Genomic DNA, 12,107 nt, shown 5'->3' with positions numbered 1-12,107 from the left:
CAACACCTATATTGACTCAATCGAAGTCCTCATCAGCTAATGCTTTCGAGACACGAAGGTACCCGGCCAAATCTAGAACAGAGATCACCCAGCAGGTAAATGAGCCCAAGGAAGCTGGTACAAGAAGAGTAAATAGAGAACATTCAATAATGGTTGTGTCCTCTGGCCGAGCCAGGCTTCGTTTCTTGAGGCGGTTTAATGGATTAGTTGTGCACCCAGTTGTTTGGTTCATGGAAGGCTCAGTATCCTTCAGCACGGCCTTGGTGATGTAAAGGATGTGAGTGAACTTAAAGAGATGTGACGGAGTGCTGCTATTGTATTTTGCACTAGAGGCCCACTCTATGTCGTCCTTGACAACCTGATAGAAGGCTGCAATTGCACTCATAGGCAAATTTGTGTAGCGGCCTGTAGTCAGAAACCCTAGGCAAACAGTCCCAGCCTTAAGGCGTTGCCAGAAAAGCTTAGCAGGCGGCAACGTGTCTTTGTATTCTTCTAAGGCATTTAATAGCAAGTCAAAGAGGGCCTCTATGGCTGAGATATGCATGTGCTGTCCTAAGTTAATTATACTATGGTATCCTAGGACAGCCGAGTCGTCGCCACAAGCAACTGTACCAATTTCAGGCTGGGCTGAAACTATTTTGGCCAATTCAAAGGCAAGCTCACTGTGTGGCGTCTGTGCCCAAAATGCACCAGCTAGCGTCTCAATCTCCGGTTTAAAGTCTTCTGACGAGTCAGCGAACTCTAGGTTAAGCTGAACATCAGAGAACTCCGCCTCTGGCATAAAGAGCTCTTCACTCTGGTCATCTTGCGAGTTCATTTTAATCATTTTGAAACATTCTGAGACAAGAGATTACTGGCGCCCTTCAGAGACAGCATAACTTTGTATAGGCGCAGGGAAAGGGTAACTAGACAGAGTACACTAGTCTATCTGTGACGATGTAGGAGAGGCTCTTAACTTCGATACGGCCATCGCCTCTGTTACCTCAGGCGTGGCGCTGGAGTCATCTGCCTTTCCTGAGATTGCACTAGATAAGAGAGTCTTTAGCTTTGCACATTCTTTTTCAGAATAGCCCGTTGTTGGCTGAAATATATATTCTCCATGCAGGTCAGGATCATAGATGGGCATCTTGTTGAACCGCCTTTCCTCTTCTATCTCTTTGCTGAGCATTCCATAACTATGGCTTATGATGCTCTTGCGAAGGGACGTCTCCTTTTCAATTTTCCTTCTGCAGCGGCAGATTTTAATAAGAGCACATATAGTTGCAGTATTGAAGATAGCTGAGAAGAGAATGACGATTGGGAAGCCAATAGAGAGAGCTATTCCAGCTGGCACAACCGCGCTGGACAGATACCCTTGAGCTAATGTAGCTGTTGCAAATAGATAGCTAAAGGTCAGCAATACGTTACAAAAATATGATGACAGAGAGGTTGAGAATTTCCTTCCCGGTTTAGACAAGTAGACGAGCTTGCATTTGCCCACAATGTTCTGCAAAAGAAAATACACACATGCGATAGGGAGTATTACGGGCTGAGTATATCCGAATGATAGACTGTAAGTGAATATAGATGCCAGTCTGCAATAGAGCATGCTGTACTCTAGCTTTAGCCGCAAAGCTTCTTCGTCATGTGACCGCACTCTGCAGAACTCACAGTGACAGCCACAGTAGTACTTTGCCTTGGTAGTCACCAAGCTTATTGTTTCTGTGTTCTCCTCAACAACGCTATCACCACGTTCTATGAGATGTTCAGGGCTACTTGTGTGACGTTTATGACAGCATTCACCCCATGCAGCGGGTTGCAAATAGTGCAGGATAACATCAAGTGTGTTATCAAGGACAGTTGCTAGTATCACATACATTAATATGTCGCGCCCCGGAGTATCTTTTCCCCACCGCCAATCTTTCGTGAAGTCTATTATTTTAAAAAAATAATAATTGTTCAGGTTCAATGGCTTGAATAGATTGGTGAATAGATTGGTTAAATATTCCAAGATTGTTCGGGAATATAGAGGTGTCAGTCTATTGATAAAGATATAGATAAAGTAACGGAGCAGATACGATGTTTCATACGCAGAGGTTGTGTGATGGCGCTCTAGTTGGACGATCTTGGTCATCAAGACCCTCCCCAGATAATCGGAAAGTAATATAACAAGGTACATACTTCCACTTAGCGCGAGCGACGTAATGACAGAGGTTGTCTGAGACGCAATGATTCGCTGATAAGCTCTGATCACTGCGGTGATCAAATAAACAACGGATGTAAGCAGTAATGAAAGGAGAAGACAACAGAGGAACATCACAAGGAAAATAGCTCTCCCTCTGTGCACATTATCCCAATTCACATCGCTGGGTGATGGTGCTTTGGTGACACGTATGATGTTTCCTTTAACCGCGACATATCTGTCTCCCAAGTAAGACTGCCGATGATTGTAGAAAGCCGTTTTTGCTGAGGCCAACTTGAAAATGACAATAGCCATTCCTTTGCTTGTCTCTGAACTCATGGCCTCCATCTTTTGTACTTTCATTTTCTCCCATTTAATAGCCTCATTATACCAAATAGCATCCCGCAGAAGCCCATATTTTTGCATGCACTTGATAATCCCAAGCGCCTTTAGGCAGGATGCTCCACGACCACGCTTTGGTACAAGCTTCTGGGGATTTGCCTTAATCTGATTATAGTATTGCGTCTCAAGTTCTGCAAGACGTCTCTTAGCATGATAGACATTTAAGTCGCGAATCCTCTCCAATGAGAAGATGTGATCTATGTGATGCTCTCTTTCGCAATCACCCTTTCTTCCCCACCTCTTCTGCCCGCACTTGATGACCTTCTCATGCATTGAGACATGGAACGCTTCGCCTCTATCGCCCCTAGGGTCTTGCTCCTTGGTTACTGGTCGCTGTACCTCTTTGGGAACAGCAAATGTACCTTTTAGATATGTTAAGTCCTTGTCGATGCGCGCAATTATGTCTTCATCGCGCGTCTTAGCCCTAACGTTGTAAAGGAAAAGTGTATATAAACTCACGTCTAGATGTGTCAATTCCTGGATTCTCAGTAAGTCGCGTCTATAAATGAGCAGGAACTTGGTATAGAGAACAAAAGCAAGTATGGCAGACATCTGTACGGCAAAGGAAATCCAATCATATCCATATCCTTGCATAACCGTGAAGAGGTTTGAGGTTAGAAGGGCCTGAGAGGAGGAGAAATCAATTATACCATAGATGGTATAGATAGCAGAGTAGATGCTCATCAGAAAGAAGGTGTAGACAAGAATTTCGTTACATAGAAGATGATACATCATTACGTCAAACCCATAGGTATTCCAAATGGTAGCCATGTTAATGAATAGTGCATTGCAGCGGTTCTTTACACCACGGCGACCTGGGCCAGACATGGAAATCTGCTGTCTTCTGCTTAATTCTTCTTCCTTCTCCTTTCAAAAAATAAAATTCAGCGATAAATGATTTCGCTTCTCTTTATCTTCCTTCTCGGAAGCATTTCAAAGAAGCCCCTCTCCCGCGTCTCCTCTATCTTCACCCGCAGCCTGGACACCGACCTGTCTCCAGATGGCTCTCCTGTCCCTTTAAAGGCACCAAAACCAGTGAGGGTCCAACACTACCCCGGGGAACTCTGGTTCCGTGAACAGCACGTGGATCACTTTGACTCTACGAATACCAAGAAGTGGTCGCAAAGGTACTACTACAATGACACCTACTACAAGGCAGGGGGGCCCGTCTTTCTCATGATAGGCGGGGAGGGACCGGCTACTCCAAGAGATGTCGGAGACTACTTCAGCATTGACTACTTTGCAAAGAACATGAACGGCCTCAAGGTTGCACTTGAGCATCGCTTCTACGGAGCTTCGTTTCCAAGCACGAATTCAGCTAACCTGAGCCTCCTCCGTTCAGACCAAGCACTGGCCGATATAGCTACGTTTCTTGCATATTTGAAGCGAGAGTATAATCTTCCAGAGGGTACAAAGATTGTGGCAGTCGGCGGATCCTATTCGGGCAATCTGGCTGCGTGGGCCCGCATTCAGTTTCCGTTCATTATTGACGCTGCAATCTCTTCCAGCGGCCCATATCTGGCACAGACAGACTATCCAGAATACCTTCAGCACATTGATTCTCAGGTACGGAAGTATGGAGGGGACCGCTGCATGGACATCATTTCTGCCGCCCACAAGGATGCGGAATACCTGCTAAGTCACGACAAGGCGACCTTGGCTACAATCTTTAAGCTCAAAGAGGAAAGCATTTACAATAGCACAGGGTATGATAAGGCCAGCTTCATGTCTGCTATGGGCGCTCCCTCTGGTGTTGTGCAGTACGCTAAGCACGATGGGTATTACAACACCACGAAGGATGGTGATATCAAGCAGATGTGCAAGGCTATTGAGGCATCCTATGATAGCTACGACACTGGAGAGAGCTACCAGGACCTTAAAGCATATGCTTCATGGCTACTAGACTACTACGGGGGTTCAATGGAAGAGATTGACCTTTCATTCGATGGGTATATTAAGGCCATACAGGATACCAGCATAGATTCAGAGTTTGCAGTAGATCGATCGTGGCTGTGGCAGACGTGTGTGGAGTTTGGTTATTATCAGACGTCGAGCCCTGCTGCGGGCTTTGGCACCATGATCACCCTAGACTACTTCCTCGAGATGTGCTACAAAGCGTACTTTGCCCCGGGCGCTACACCGCCGGGTGCCCCTAGCTTCACACGTTCCCAGAGCGATGACCTCGTCAACAAGGCTGTCCGGTTCACTAACGTGTACTATGGTGCCAGAAACATCAAGATGTCTAACATCTACATTACGAATGGTCACGTGGACCCGTGGAGCGAGCTCAGTTATCGTGAAGGGGAGACCTGGTCCACAGGGCATCATCTCCATAATGGCTCGACCACATCGTACATACCGAATGGGTCGCACTGCACAGATCTGTACACATCGTGGTCGATCAATGACAGCTTGCGCGCCACGCAGCTTGAGTTTCTAAGATCTGCTTTGGGGTTTAGTTGATGTCAGTCTGTAAACATCATCAAGAGGCTTCCTCACCACCTATCCACGATTTCATGCTTCTATTGGGCTCTATTAAAATAACTTTAATTGTAGCAACTTCAAAAAATACTTTGCCCTGAAAGCTAATTGACCCGGGACATACAATCTTACCACTTACTACATGAGCATTCAAACCTTAATGACGCAGGGCAGCGCCGTAATTCTTATAAGTAAAGAAGTAAACAATATCAGAAAAGGCTTTTGATGACCAGAGTGCAGGCTATCTGTATGTGAGTGGGCAACCTTGCAAACCATCCACATAAACTAAGCTCAATTTCTAAAGTCTTTTTGCGGGCTAAAAAGGGTACGAAAAAAATTTACTTGATTGTGGGACAAAAAAGAAATGAAGGAGCGTACTATCGCAGCTAGTCTCGAGGCATACAAAGAGAAAGCCAGAGAAACTATAAGGAGCATTGAACGAGAGAGGATGCAGCTGGAGTTCGAAAGAAAAAAAGTTGAACAGCAAATTCGAAAGGCTGCGCAGGACGGTGATCGCTCCTCTGCCGAAATCCACGCAAAGTGCTTGGTTAGAATTAAGGACAATATCAAGCGCTTGAGTGTCTCGAAGGCTCAAATCCTATCTCTCCAAATGAACATGCAGTTGGCCAAGTCCTTCGAAGTTGTGGGCGGAATCATCTCTAAGTCCGCCGCAATCATGGCCAGTTTAAATAAGAACGTTAATAATAAGGAGATGCAGCAGCAGTTGGCAAAGTTTTCGCGCGAAATGCAAAACCTTCAAATTAGGCAAAGCTATATGGAGGACAGCTTGGACTCTGCGATCCGAATCGACAACGAGAGCTCTCAGGCCAGCAAGGAGGTTGACATGGTGATGAGCGAGTTCGACCTCCTCCAGAAGCAGAAGTTGTTAGACATGGACTCGTACATGGCTGAGTGTGCACAGTGGGTCCCTGGCTCTGGTGATGTCAACACGATCTCTAACAAGTAATCCGGTTTCGCTGCTTCTGTTGCTGTCCTTTTTGCTACTGTTCTAACCTTTTATTCTTGTGGGCGTTGCTCTGCTCTGCTCTGCACATCATAGCTTGGGGTAAAGTAAACATAACGATCTAGCTAGTAGGGTGGGTAGAGGTTGAGCCTGTGTATTGGAGACACAAGTTGGGCACCAAGTTTGGCACCAGCACAAGCTACCAGCCTTTTCCATTCTTGGTTTACTGGGTGATAGACCGGTTTTCGCTGGTTCTGGAGGAAGGAGGAGGACTAACCCCACAGGCCTCTGCAAGTCGCTGCCTCAAGACACTTGCTATAGCGTACATGAGGTCAGCCGCCTGCAAAAGGCAGTCAGTGGCGGACTGAGTGTCAGATTGAATGCGAAGGTTTAGCTTCGGCTCTGCGGGGTGAGGGACAGAGTAGCCAGCAAAAGAGACGGCTGGGTTACAAGTAAGACAGTAGCGAATGCAATTCCCTAGCGTGTGGTCCTCGTTGACAATGACAAAGGTGGCGTTCCTCCCCTCCATCCTTTTATTAGCATAAAAAAATGCAGACAGACAATCCCCTCACCATACGTGGCCGCTACACTTTACATTGCCTCATAGGAAAAGGGGCCTTCGCGAAGGTGTGGAAAGCAGCAGATGAAGTAACAGGTGGTTTTGTGGCACTCAAGCAGTTGGAGCCTAAGGGCAAAAAGAAAGCTGTTGACCAGGGATTTATCAAGGAAGTGATGTCTGAGATAAACCTTTTGTCTAAACTGAACCACTCCAACATAGTGAAGTACCGGGGGTGCTTCTTAGAGCAGAATTACCTTTATATTATTCTAGAATTAGTAGATTTTGGCTCTTTGCAGACGTTAATTAAGCAATATGATGATTTGGGAGAAAATGTGGTAGCATGCTATATTTACCAAATATTGTTGGGACTTAAATATCTACACGAGCAGGGCATAATCCACAAAGATATTAAGGCGGCAAACATTTTGATGACCTCTTCTGGACTTTGCAAACTGACTGACTTTGGCCTCTCTCAACGGCTTCAAGATGTGGATCCGACCGTCGTCGAGGGGTCTCCTTATTGGCTTGCCCCAGAGGTGATCAACGAAGAGGGTGTATCCACTAAGTCTGATGTCTGGTCCTTAGGTGCCACGATGATTGAGCTACTAACTAAGAAGCCGCCCTTTCACAACCTTACGGGGTTTGCAGCAATGTATAACATTGCAACGCTCACGGAGATGCCGCTTCCCCCCAACATCTCCCCCGAGTGCGCAGATTTCCTTTCGTGCTGCTTCAAAATTGATCCGCATGAGCGGCACAGTTGTGCTGAGCTTCTGAATCACCCGTGGCTCATCAAAAATGCAAACAGCCTTATGAGGCAAAAGCAGCTTGTTGGCCCAAGAGAGTCAGCAAAGCTTACATTGACCAATAACATGCTCCCACCACCGAAAGGCTTTTCGCTACCAGGATCACCCAAGGAGTCGAGCAGAAGATCAAGCAGAGAATCGAGCACAGGGAAAGATGTTCAAGCACTCCCGCCCACCAAGGAGCCCAATTCCAGCACTTTAGACATGCACACATTACAGAATCCAAGCTATCCAAAATCAACAAGCCCAAAGGTCTCGGAAAAGCCCCTCTCAAAGTCCTCTGTCAGACACAACGCAGGCTCCTCGGCTCCACAGTTTTCCAGCCTTACACATGACACCTTGGCCACACGACTTGAAACTGTGAGGACAAGGCGTCTGGAACGGGACTTTGAGCGCTCAGAATCTCTTTTCGGAGCAGATCCGCTCATAAATATCCAGACAGATTCCATTTTAAGCATCAACTCTGACAGTGATGACCTAACTCTCTTTCCAGACATCCAGGACCTCAGCGACGACAACAAATACAATTCCCTGATCGGGACTATGAGCAATGATATCTTAGACGTTTCTTGCAAGGAACCCCCGGGCCAAGACTCTGTAATTATTGACGGAGTTATGCGACACACCTTTATGAGCAATATCCTTATGACTCCCAAGATTAACAAGAAAGCAATAAAGCAGCATCTCCGCATACTAGAGAAGAACGTCTTTGCATCATATTCCATAATAGACGCACACAAGTTACTAAAAGCAATCTCAACTTCGCAGAAGCGTAAGAAGCTCTCCTGCATCTTTAGAGGTCATATGTTTCCCCAGAAACAGCAAGAGGCTATTGCTGATGGTAGCGGAGGGCACCAAAACCCTACCAACGGGGAAGAGGATCCCTCACCCTTCTTGCCATATGAATTGGACCTAGAGAGTCTGCAGCCAACGGAGACAGCGGGGGTCCTAATCTCAAACATAATGGAAAAGCGTGGCTTCTTGTCTGTGATACAACACATTGATAACATTCTAATCAATATAGAGAACTCTTCATTGGCTTCGTCCATGGATCACTTCAATGAGGTTTGCGTTAATCTAAATAACTTGTATAACACTCACCCAATAGAGACCAGCGTTCTAAAGAACAAGCTCAAGGCTCTTCGCGAGAGACAGCAGAACTATCAGGGGTTACCGCTTACTACTCCAAGAGACCAGGAGTCGACACATAGAACCAAGGCCTTGTACTCCAGCAATCCTGACGCAGACTCTAACCAATCCTCAACTGCTAGTGGCTATGACTCGATCCAAATGTCCTTTAGTACGCTCAAAGTGCACAACACAGCAAGCTTGCATTCTCCGGCAAAACCATCATCAAGGGGCAGACACATGCCAAGTTCCTATGCAGCTGGCATGCAAAAAACATCTATGGTTCGCCCCCAGTATCATTCTCTCACAAATACTCTTCAGAGTAACTTGCACTCATCGTCGCTAGAGCCTCTGGTCTTGAAGAAATTTGGTGAGCTGGGATCGTTTCCGGAATCCAACCACTCCTTGCTCGATGAAGCACTCCCCTCCAAATCCACTAATGTTCCGTTTCTGGGTGCGGCTCAGGAGTTTTTCGGAAAGGAATTTGATGAGAAATACTATTTAAATGCAGATCTGCGGGATAGAAACAACAAAAGTAAAAGAGGAGATCCTAAAGCTGCTATGTCGCTTGCAACCCGCAGAGCCATCTTTTGGAATGCGGCATTGACCCTGTACATGTATGAGTACTGTATAGAGTTGTGCAAGATTTTGTATGTGCTGTGTCAGTATTCACCGCGGTTGATAATGAACCTAACCGCCCTGGGCCTTCCTCCGTTGATGAAAAGGTTAATAGATTTTAAAATCTCCAATTCTATTACTTTTGTAGAATCAATCTCTGATTTTTTTAGAGCGATAAAAAGTCAAACATGTGAGGCAGTTAATTCCGAATCACGGGGCTTCAAGTTCATGCGGCACAGCCAAGACGCCCAGACCACGCTACAGAATGATACTATCAGCACAGCCAGATCCGGTCGTGTTAACGGCCAATTCGATTCAGGTACAACCACCAATCAAAAATCCCAAATACAGCACGATACAATCAGATCTCTTGACTGCCATCTCACGACGCATTTATTTCTAACATACACCACGCTGAAGAATCAAAACACTGACGACAAGTATGCACTGAAGAGTTTCCTGGGAGAATTTAAAGCAACAGCTGATCGGACGCTTCTAGCATTTCGTAGCTTTACGTACTCATCTCTGCCAATCAACGTTGGGGCAGATAGAGTAAGTGAAAAGGACAAGGAACGCCCAAAATACTCAGCTAGGAAGGGGACTAAAGACTATTATGAAATAATCCACAGTACCACAGTACCGGCGAGATCTTACGCTCACCTTCTGCAGCTCCCCAACGTTCCCAGATTTTCATGTACCTCAAAGACACTAGAAAATGACCATGCTGGCTTGTCTCACTACCCATCTATGCTAACCGGTCGCGAAACCCCGAGCATTGTGCCCACTAATATCCCTACCGTTGTGCCTATTGTTGATAAAGATACGGGTCATACGAATTCGTCAATCTATGGTGAAGATTCATGCGTAGGCTTCCAAATAGACCCCTCTGCGGCAGACTCGTCACAGAAACTAGTTTCGTACCCCTGTGACAAAGATGCACTGATCAATGTGCTCCAGGGTGAGACGCGGACCGTGGTCTCTGATCTTCTGCAGGTGTTTATTGACGGAAACTTTGCATCTGCAGAGTTCATTTCCATAGATTACTGTCTCATCCTACACTCTCAGATTTTGCAGCTGTGCGACTGCCTCCTGTCTACCAAGGATGCACGCTTTGTTATTCAAGTCATTGGCATAATTTATAAGCTGGTGTTTAAAGACAAGACATCTAAAGCACGGAAGGTAGGTATTCTCAACTCCAAGTTCTTGACCGATGAGAGAGAGGTCCTTGATCACGTGGTAAAACTGTATCAACTAGACTCTGTCCTCCCATCTGAAAAGGCCGTATCCACCAAAAATAGCCGGGTAGGCTCCACGTCTGCCATTCAGCCAGCAAAGTCCATAATGGAAATACCGACAATCTCAACACAATCCTATGCAACGATATTAATAACTGAAAATGCATACGAGTACATTGCAAAATCGCTTAACATTCTTCTGTTCTGGAAGCTCCTGCCCCCAATCTTAGAGGGTTCGCCCTACAATTACCCCACCTGTGAAGTCCAGGTCATTGGCCAGCGAGTCGACTGGAACAATCCCTTTGACTTGGACCTTTCTGGGGAGACTAGCGATAGACTCCGGTCAATATTCTTTGCTGATAAGGGCAAGGACTATAACGAAACCAAATTAAAGTACTATTTGAGCATATTAGCAATGAATGAGAAGAGGATCCAGGCTCTAGAGCAGGGTATCGAGGTATACACTAAGCTGGTAGACCTGGACTATGCACACATCATCTTCTCCAAGGACGTTTTGAAAACCTACATCAACTTTATAAGCTGCGTCTTGATGAGTTGTCTACCAGCTTCTTACACAGCCTCTCCCCTAAGCAACTACTCTTCTACCTCTTTGCCCTATCGCATACACACGATTGTTACCACGTTCTTTGCTTCACTGCGAAAATTTGTTCTCACACCGGATTTTGTGCAATCTCTTACATCACAGACAATTGACATACTGGTAGATTTGTTAATAAACATTCAGAACTACCGAACAGACGACATCTTGGACTCGGCCACCTATCTCTGCCACAGCATCATCCAGTTTCCGGAGATACACGCCATTGCACTCAATAAGGGCCTCATACCTGTGTGCTATAGGATTATCTACGGCAGCCTGACGCCAGTCATCGAAGGAGATGCTAGCAGACCACATTCTCAACGATCTTCTCCACGGAAGCCATCCAAGAAGATGACATCTCAAGCACCGGAGGCATCGTCATCCTACTCCCCGTCGCCCATAACAGAGTTCTCTGGTAACGTAGTTGAGCTGGCGATGGAGATAATACTTAGAACGTCTGCGCTGCGGCCGACAAAGCGCTTCCCAAATCAACAAAAACGGCAAAACCGGTTGATGGTCCCCTACCAGAGTCTTTTGGAAAAGATCTTCAAGGAGTTCTCTACCGTTGAAGATGGAAGGGAGCAATGGCTGTCAAAAATATTCAATCTTGCTGCAACATATCCCAACAAAGTGCTCTGTCTACTTAGCTGGTTCTTTGATTGCTCTAAATATAGCCACATACAACAGTCCTGGCGGAGAATTATCAACGTAATCGTCTCCCCCGCTAATCTGGCCAAGCTCTCTGTTCTGCTGAGTACTGAAAAGATCGCATCCGAGGTGATAGGCGACTTGACGCGGTTTATTAAGCAGCACGAAAGCATTCCACAATTTTTGTCGTCAGATCAGCAGTTCCTCCAGAGACTATTCGTCAATCTCCGCGCAAGCAAGCAGAACACGACGCGGAAGGGGTGTATGGATATATTTGAGCATATCTATCTGCATTCGTCTCACCCACGGCAGCTCATCACCAGATATAATATTAGAAAACTGATGATTGTTCTGTCTTATGAACGGCCGGCTACTGAGAATGGCACAGACGGGCACGCACGAACAGCCCTGGCGATGAAGGCCCAGACCTTCCTGACATACATTCAATCGTTTGAACTGATGCAGTGAGTCTCCACTAACGTTAACTAAGATTTATTCCGCGGG

General features: G+C 46.1%; 6 protein-coding genes across 6 annotated transcripts; 3 read left to right on the top strand and 3 right to left on the bottom strand.

The window, feature by feature from the left end:
• Positions 1-16: 16 nt before the first annotated feature.
• On the bottom strand, positions 17-817 carry GL50803_0010846 (p21-C-terminal region-binding protein; the record flags this gene model as incomplete). Its single annotated transcript, XM_038045634.1, has 1 exon — positions 17-817. The coding sequence occupies one exon, from the start codon at positions 815-817 to the stop codon at positions 17-19; it is 801 nt and encodes a 266-aa protein (XP_037901639.1).
• Positions 818-919: 102 nt separating this feature from the next.
• GL50803_0015303 (Transmembrane domain-containing protein) lies at positions 920-3,391 on the bottom strand (the record flags this gene model as incomplete). Its single annotated transcript, XM_001709126.1, has 1 exon — positions 920-3,391. The coding sequence occupies one exon, from the start codon at positions 3,389-3,391 to the stop codon at positions 920-922; it is 2,472 nt and encodes an 823-aa protein (XP_001709178.1).
• Positions 3,392-3,457: 66 nt separating this feature from the next.
• On the top strand, positions 3,458-5,026 carry GL50803_0010843 (Serine carboxypeptidase; the record flags this gene model as incomplete). The annotated part of the gene is made up of 1 exon (XM_001709128.1): positions 3,458-5,026. The coding sequence occupies one exon, from the start codon at positions 3,458-3,460 to the stop codon at positions 5,024-5,026; it is 1,569 nt and encodes a 522-aa protein (XP_001709180.1).
• A 382-nt stretch (positions 5,027-5,408) lies between these two features.
• GL50803_0029327 (Vacuolar protein sorting 2) lies at positions 5,409-6,011 on the top strand (the record flags this gene model as incomplete). The annotated part of the gene is made up of 1 exon (XM_001709130.1): positions 5,409-6,011. The coding sequence occupies one exon, from the start codon at positions 5,409-5,411 to the stop codon at positions 6,009-6,011; it is 603 nt and encodes a 200-aa protein (XP_001709182.1).
• A 220-nt stretch (positions 6,012-6,231) lies between these two features.
• On the bottom strand, positions 6,232-6,537 carry GL50803_0010840 (DNA-directed RNA polymerases I and III 16 kDa polypeptide; the record flags this gene model as incomplete). The annotated part of the gene is made up of 1 exon (XM_001709131.1): positions 6,232-6,537. One exon carries the CDS (start codon positions 6,535-6,537, stop codon positions 6,232-6,234), a length of 306 nt encoding a protein of 101 aa, XP_001709183.1.
• A 20-nt stretch (positions 6,538-6,557) lies between these two features.
• Positions 6,558-12,071, top strand: GL50803_0016834 (Kinase, STE STE11; the record flags this gene model as incomplete). The annotated part of the gene is made up of 1 exon (XM_001709132.1): positions 6,558-12,071. The coding sequence occupies one exon, from the start codon at positions 6,558-6,560 to the stop codon at positions 12,069-12,071; it is 5,514 nt and encodes a 1,837-aa protein (XP_001709184.1).
• Positions 12,072-12,107: the final 36 nt, after the last annotated feature.

This window comes from Giardia intestinalis, chromosome 1 (assembly GCF_000002435.2).
Source record: "Giardia intestinalis strain WB C6 chromosome 1, whole genome shotgun sequence".
Classification (NCBI taxonomy): domain Eukaryota; phylum Fornicata; order Diplomonadida; family Hexamitidae; genus Giardia; species Giardia duodenalis.
This window is presented reverse-complemented; position numbering and strand designations above follow the sequence as displayed.